The 7,329-nt window shown below is 45.3% G+C and overlaps 1 protein-coding gene across 1 annotated transcript; it reads left to right on the top strand.

The window, feature by feature from the left end:
- The first annotated feature begins 217 nt into the window (after positions 1-217).
- On the top strand, positions 218-3,968 carry aqp4 (aquaporin 4). The gene is made up of 5 exons (XM_037457110.2): positions 218-331; positions 889-1,303; positions 1,389-1,553; positions 2,215-2,295; positions 2,960-3,968. The coding sequence occupies exons 1-5, from the start codon at positions 258-260 to the stop codon at positions 3,200-3,202; spliced, it is 978 nt and encodes a 325-aa protein (XP_037313007.2). The 5' UTR covers positions 218-257; the 3' UTR covers positions 3,203-3,968.
- The last annotated feature ends 3,361 nt before the right edge of the window (positions 3,969-7,329 follow it).

The raw sequence follows: 7,329 nt of genomic DNA, 5'->3' as shown, positions 1-7,329 counted from the left end.
CACGACCAATGACCACTAAATGTGTAATTCTGCAGTGGTTTTGTAAAGATTGGCCTCACCTCAGCTGGCTTTTTTAAACCTCTGGTAGGACTCAGATGCTGAGGCTGACAGAGTCACTTTGCCGTGGCACTTTGTGCAACTGTTTGCAGAGCAAGCAAATCTCACAACTCCTCCCCCTTTGCAGGCTGTTTAATTCGCGTGAGGTGATACCCTGGCTAGTAACGTAATAAAGCTGCTGGATCCAATCCGGGGGCATAATGTGTGGATCATGTTCGTCTGACAGACCTGTCCTCGGCTCTGCTTCTGCTCCCACACTGCCTGTTGCTTTCCGGTAAGTACCACTGGGTCACACTGCCACTTTTAGATGGGATCAGCGGAGCGATGTCTCTGCTGGTTTGAATAACTCAAGAGGACTAATGAATGAAAACAGATCATGCACAACGGGGCCAAAGAAAGGGAGAGCGCGGTGTGGCACTTGGTAAGTTTTACCTTTCTGTCAAAGGACAAGAGATGACTGAAGTTATTTTTATGTTTGCAAAGTTTCATTTTAATTATGACAATTTTCCTGGATCTACAGTAACTCCAGTGTTCTCCATGACGTTAACAGACGAAGCTCAATGAGTGACAGCAATTAAGCGCTGTGAGCATTGACAGTACGTGTGATAATTTGCCCCTGTACACAATGCGTAAAGAAAGCTCTGTGTGACATTTTGTGATGGAATGTCACCTGCTTAAATCCCAAGTGGAGTTATACATGTTGTGCCTGGGGGGGCAGCAACGCTGATAAGGTTTAGTGCATTTCCAGCCACATGCACGCACCGGGAATAAATATATATATATAAATATAAGTAGGCTAATCATTTTGCTCATTATTTTTGTCGCCACAAGGTTCTTCTCCCAGTGTAACTGTCAGAGCATAATGGTGGCATTTAAAGGGGTCTGGACCAAGGACTTCTGGAGGGCTGTGTCTGGAGAATACCTTGCCACTCTCATCTTTGTCCTCCTCGGTCTGGGCTCCACCATCCACTGGGCCGCGGGGGAGGAGAAGCCTCCCCCAGCTGACCTCGTCCTTATCTCCCTGTGCTTTGGGCTGAGCATCGCCACCATGGTGCAGTGCTTCGGCCACATCAGTGGCGGACACATTAACCCCGCGGTCACTGCAGCTATGGTTGTAACAAGGAAGCTTAGCCTGGCAAAGGGAGTTTTCTATGTGCTGGCTCAGTGCCTGGGAGCTGTTACAGGGGCCGGGATCCTCTACCTCGTCACACCGGCTGCTGTCAGAGGGTCCTTCGGTGTGACAATGGTAAGAACCTGAGTCACTTTCCCTTGTGTGTGAGATAAGATCTTCTTAATGTTTGAATTTGTAAGGATATTCTTGTGTTTCCAAGGTGAACCCAAGCATCTCAGTGGGACACGGCCTTCTTGTGGAGCTTCTTATCACCTTTGAACTGGTCTTCACCATCTTCGCCACCTGTGATCCCAAACGCTCGGACCGGGGAGGCTCGGCTAGCCTCTCAATAGGCTTTGCTGTAGCTATTGGTCACTTATTTGCAGTAAGCACCGTCCGGTGAGGTAGTTTAGAGATAGATATGAAATGCCAGGTGGGCTAAGAAGGCTGAGCAAAGATTTACAGCAGCGATTGTCAAATAATTTCCCTGCTTGTCTCCTGGCGGCCAAAATCAAGTCAACATCATATAGGAGCAGTGAAATATTTACTGCAAATATATATACATATATATGCAAACAGTTAAATAAAAATGTAACTATAGTACATCAACCTTAACATCCTTATACAACCCTTTAAAGCTCGCAAATCCAGAAAACACTGATTGAAGGATTCAACTTAACATCTAATGAAATTCAACAGCAGAACAAGACGAGCTCCGAAAGCCAGCTCCTTCAGCATCTTGAGAAAGACCAGGTGCATCAAAGCATCTTCTGTGCGTGCTATTACACGCTTCTCACTGAATCACACCCACATGCACATCTTTATTGGAGGCTGCTATCGCATAGCAACCAATCCCCCGGGGCTCCCTGAACCCTGCAGAGCCGAATGAACGCACAGGGAAATAGACGTTATCACTCGCACTGCTCCACGGATTTCTCCCTGGGTGTGTTAAGCAAATGCATACACATAATGACTTGCGTTGGATCTATTTTTCATGTTCAAACCTAAAGACATCTGAAAAAACAATGCTGTTATGTGTCCTCCAGATCCCCTACACCGGAGCCAGCATGAACCCTGCTCGGTCCTTTGGGCCTGCTATGGTCACACTTAACTTTGAGAACCACTGGGTAAGAGAAACTTTGAATGACGGCATGATCTTACTTCTAAGAGTCGGCATGGCTAAAACATTCCCTATCTATTGGCTTTCCGTATGACACAAGTAACTCTGTACAATATTTAGCCCTCTGGCGCTGGTTCAAATGATATGGCATGGCCAGAACGGTAAAAAAAAACTGTCACCTTAAAATATAATCAAAGCATATTGTCACTTATATTAGGGAATGCACAGAGACCAATTTTGAATTTGTCAAACAAAAAAAAGTGCCATAAATGTGGAGCCTTTTGTCCTCCAACATAATGCGATGTTGCTGAAAGAGGTGTAAAATAGCGTTATCGCTGAATTCTATCCTGGCAATTATTTCTGCAGTTAATTGCAGACACTTTTGTGTCAGTGTGTGTGTGTGTGTGTGTGTTTGTATTGGGTGATATGCTGGAGTAGAACACTGTCAGCAACTGTCACAGCTATCCACTAGCGTGCTCTCTTGGAAGCCGCAGACACTGATCTACCCGCCTCTGATTAAGCTTGACCCTTCTTAGACTGTGGCTGAGCCCCAGCTGGACGGTTTGATGGTTTTGGTGGCGATGCCAGCGCTGCATGTCGCAGTGATAAAAAAGAAAACTCTCCCATGAATCACCAGCAGCCTAATAAAGGGTATTTGTTGTTCATGGTAGGTGTACTGGGTGGGACCCATTCTGGGGGGCATCCTTGCTGCTGGACTGTATGAGTACCTGTACTGCCCTGACCCCGTGATGACGAAGAAGCTGAAGCAGGTCTTCCAGAAGGCCCCGTCTGGGAAATACAGGGAGGTGGAGGCAGACGACATTTCCACCAAGCCGGGGTCCCTCCACAGCATCGATCTGGAGAAAAAGGATCTTTTCAAGGACTCGACGGGAGAAGTGCTGTCTTCAGTATGACTATCACGTGCACCGGAAATGGAGACAAACCTGTAGAGCGGGATGACCATCAAACTTTTGGGCTTGTCCTCCTCATCCAGAGCAGAGAAGGATTTCTGCCCACAGAAAGGCAGAATTACTCCCATGGTCATGAAGCTAATATGATGTCACGGCTCAATCCTGCTCTATACTCCTTCCGGGGCCCTCCATTAACATTTTTGTAGCCATGTCAGCGTGAGGGCGAGTGCACATTGTGTTAGGGAAATATGTGTAAGGGTGAGGGAAGTATGTGGGGGCATCACGCTGAATTGGAGAAATTAAGAGGAAAAAGCAGGCTTGTTATCTTTGGATTAGTGTCACATGTGGTACGTTTGCTGTATGTGTAATGACAGGAGAGCGTTTCCTTGTAATCATTAAGCACATTAGGGTCCCAAGCGATGCATGTTCAACTCTGACAAGCTTTATCACCAGCGCTGCTTTACGGCGCTCTCTGCTTGCAGTGCTTCAGTCAGCAAAACAACCAGTTAATGGACAACGTTGTTGTTTGTGGATTTATTAACACAAAACCATTTTATTTTTTAGTAAAAAATGTGATATTTTGCTGTTTTTATACACCTAGATTTAGATCCTGTAATACATGTAGTATTTCTTTGTGTGATTTGCTGTGTTTTCAACCACTTTCATTGTTTAGATGTTTAGCTCTGTCTTTAATTAGCATTAGTTCAGCTCTTGTGTTACTATCATAAAAGGCAAGCACCAACATGTTATAACAATAAAGGTTTTCCAAGTCCTTGTCAGTGACTTCCTGTTGGCTGTTTGTCACATGAAATCAGAAAAGGTGCCTCACTAAATCAGGAGTTATTGGCAAATGGTGGACGTACCTATGAGGGGTTTCTCTTGTCTCTGTCCCTGTTTATAGGAGCCGGGCGCTGGAGGAGTGCCGAGGTTCAGATCAATGACGGATTGGCTCATCTGCCTTCAGATGATGTCTCCCTGTGGCCAGATAAATGTCCAGGATATGTGTTCCTTGTGAGTTAAGTCTCTGGGAATAGCTTTGTGTAATCTCATTCCATCAGCAGAGAGCACAGGAAATGATACCACTTTGTGGTTGGAAATAGAGGTGATCTGTTATGTCTGCACTTTATTTCCTTTTCTAAAACAACAGGTGCAATTCAATCTTTTTTTCTCCTGTAATGTGGAGGATCCGATCAGGCCCACTGATCGCGCTTCATCGAAGGAAGTTGTCGACATGGAGCAGCCAAATCGCGGTTGCAAGGCCAGAATGGCGCCATAAATCAGATTCTAAATCAAAATTATTTTTACAGCCTCACAGACTAACCCCCCTTTTCACCTCTCACCCCCGTGCGAATGCAGTCTTTAAGTGTGTCAACAGCACCACTCTGTGGCCACAATGTGAATCATCTGCTGTGCGATAATGCTCCCCTCTGCATTTCTCCAGGGGAGGGCACCCACGAGCCTCGGATGAGCACGTTACACTGTAAACCTTAGTACATTCATTCAATTTCTCAACCACGTTTCTTGGAAATTGGTACAGTTCATTAATTCAGAACTAGGAAGGAGGATTAAGTGGAGCACAGTCCTATAACAAGAAGCCAGTAATTGAACAGGAGCCTGAGCTCAAACTAAAATACTATTTTTTTATCTTGCAATTCTTCAAGTTTATACTATTTTGTATTTTCAGCCATGCTGCATTACTTTTCTGTCTAAAAAGTTGTCACACTTTTACTCTTGAGAAGCAGCATCGCGAAATGTAAATGAATGCTGCTCTTTGAGGCCTACTGGACTTCCCACCCTCTACCTGCAGGTAGGCGGCCTGCATCGCTGGAGGCTTCAGCGCCCTTTTCACATCCCCTCAATCATCTTTACAGCTCACATGAATGAGAAGATAACTGTCATGTTTCATGCATTGACTCTATCCTCCTGAGACACTCGGTGAGGAAAGGCCAAGCTCGGGTCTGCATGTATTGGCCTTTGCTCGTGTGAAGATTAAATAGCAAAAGGCGGGCGAGAATTTTGCCTTTGTTATGAATTCCCCGCTGGTGCCGGAGAGTGAGAGCATCCACGCGTGCGTAGAGAGCACAGCATGTCGTTGACGTGACGCGTTCACCACGGACGTTCATTCTGCAAAATGTGTCCGGCGAAAGTTCAGGAGTCCCACTGCGGACGCCTCAATTAGAAAAAGGCAAATCAAAAGTGACAGCACGTGATGGAGCAACCCTTTCCCCCGCTGTCTGTTTGTTGACATCGTGGCTTATCAGCGAGATGTTGAGCAGAAAACCGATAGCACATGAACGGCCTTCACAGTGGCTGCCTCCGTAATTCATTCATTTTACATTCACGGCCGCCGCCGTTACCAACAATGGCTACATGACGGGAATATTGTCACAACTGGGGCTTCATTTGCACATCATACGGATGCAGGAAAAAGTATATCTCAAAGTGCATCTCATGCTTATCTGAGCGAGCGCAGGCAGATTCCTTGCCAGTTGAACATTCAGATTTTCAATTCCCAGCACACAGCAGAAGGGGCTAAAAGATAAAACACACACCTTAAAGATCATTAGCAATTAATATTTGGGGATTCATGAAGAAAAACAGCGTTAAACACTTGTTTAATAATTCATACTATAAACAAGAAAGTCTCCCACTTCCTTAATAATTTAGACGTAAGCTAATGTTGATTTATTCAGGAAGGTCTCTGCCACCAGCACCGCCTGGAGTGTTCAAATTTGAATTAAAGTAGGACAGTAGCAGGCGAGTCTGTAATAACATTTGTATAATTTTATTATTGCTCTGGGCTCAGTTCATTTCCTCCTCCAGTAGCTGCGTGAAATTGTTTGATTCTGGAAACTGCCTTGAGTCTGCGGCTGTGGGGTTGGAGGGTGGTACAGGAACAGGAAGGCATGCGACACTCTCTCTCCCTCTCTGTCTGATGCTGTCAGACACGTAAACACACACACACACACACACACACACACATATGCAGAGAGAGTGAGAGATAAATAACTTTGTTATTCTAGGTTTTGTAATACTGTTACATTGGCTCACTTAATAACTCAAGCTGTCTTGAGAATATGATTGATATTCTCACTCACCTTGTCACTTATGATGAATCTCTCACTGCATTTATGTCAGATAGCTAAGAAGCGGAATCACTCATTCATTAGATTATCAAATCACACAAATATGAGAGTTTGTGTTTATGGCTTTTTACCAGCAGGGAGATTGCCATTTATTGTTAATATTAGTCAAAAGAAAGTCACTTCTACTGTTCCCGTGCATAGAGTTTCTCAAGAAGCGCACTGGGTGACATTCCCCACCTTGCTCTTTCATTTTCCTCCGAAAAAATATTGTGTTCGGACCACAAAGAAGCGTCTTGATTTCTAGTTTGTGGTGCTCCTGTGCCGTCCTTTCATTTTGTTTACCAATGATAGGACTATCATTTTCCCAAATGCAAATTTGCAAAACTCTGATTACTCCAACACAAACAATCAAGTTTGGGAGGTATTAGCGAATGTAACGCACACCTGAGACCCTGCTGGCTTTGACGCGGGAAAGGCGGGGAGAGAAGTTCTGATTGGTTTCCTCGGGGCTCTGCTTCCCCACCCGCACACATTCCCTCACTCCTCTCGCCCCCACCCACCTTCAATTCCTTTATGCAGAGAAGCCCAAACTGCAGTTTGATGAAACACATTTGTTTGACTTAACTCTTGCCTCGCCATCACGGCCTAAATCTCCAAAGGCCTGTCGGTGTAATGTGGCCCAACAGCAATTGGGTTAATGAGAGGATATATGTACAAGTGCGGGACTTGACCGGAGGAGCTGTTTTCCATTTGGGTTTGGTCTGCTCGTGTTATTAGGGAAACCTTTATTATTGTTGCCCTCTAGTGAGAACCATATAATAGGATTACATTTTATTAGAGCCTCCCAGCATTTCCCAAGCAGCCCCCTCCTCTTGTCTCTCTTCCCCTCTCGGTCGTGTCACTGACTTCTCGGCCCGCTGTGGGTGGGGCGGCTGGACCAACAACAAAAAAACTCACTTGTAACTTGTCTTCGTCACTTGATCACTTTTGCCGGAAAAGAGGGAGCAGAATAGACTGTGACTGTGTGTGTGTTTGTGTGTCTGT

This window comes from Pungitius pungitius, chromosome 15 (assembly GCF_949316345.1).
Source record: "Pungitius pungitius chromosome 15, fPunPun2.1, whole genome shotgun sequence".
NCBI lineage: Eukaryota > Metazoa > Chordata > Actinopteri > Perciformes > Gasterosteidae > Pungitius > Pungitius pungitius.
The sequence above is the reverse complement of the archived record's forward strand: the minus strand, read 5'-3'. Positions and strand labels throughout refer to the sequence as shown.

Excerpts from the sequence above, each read along its gene's own strand:
- aqp4 (XM_037457110.2), top strand. The coding sequence starts at position 258 with ATGTGTGGATCATGTTCGTCTGACAGACCTGTCCTCGGCTCTGCTTCT. Across the intron at positions 1,554-2,214 it reads CTATTGGTCACTTATTTGCA|ATCCCCTACACCGGAGCCAG; the intron begins GTAAGCACCGTC and ends TGTGTCCTCCAG. Across the intron at positions 2,296-2,959 it reads TTAACTTTGAGAACCACTGG|GTGTACTGGGTGGGACCCAT; the intron begins GTAAGAGAAACT and ends TGTTCATGGTAG.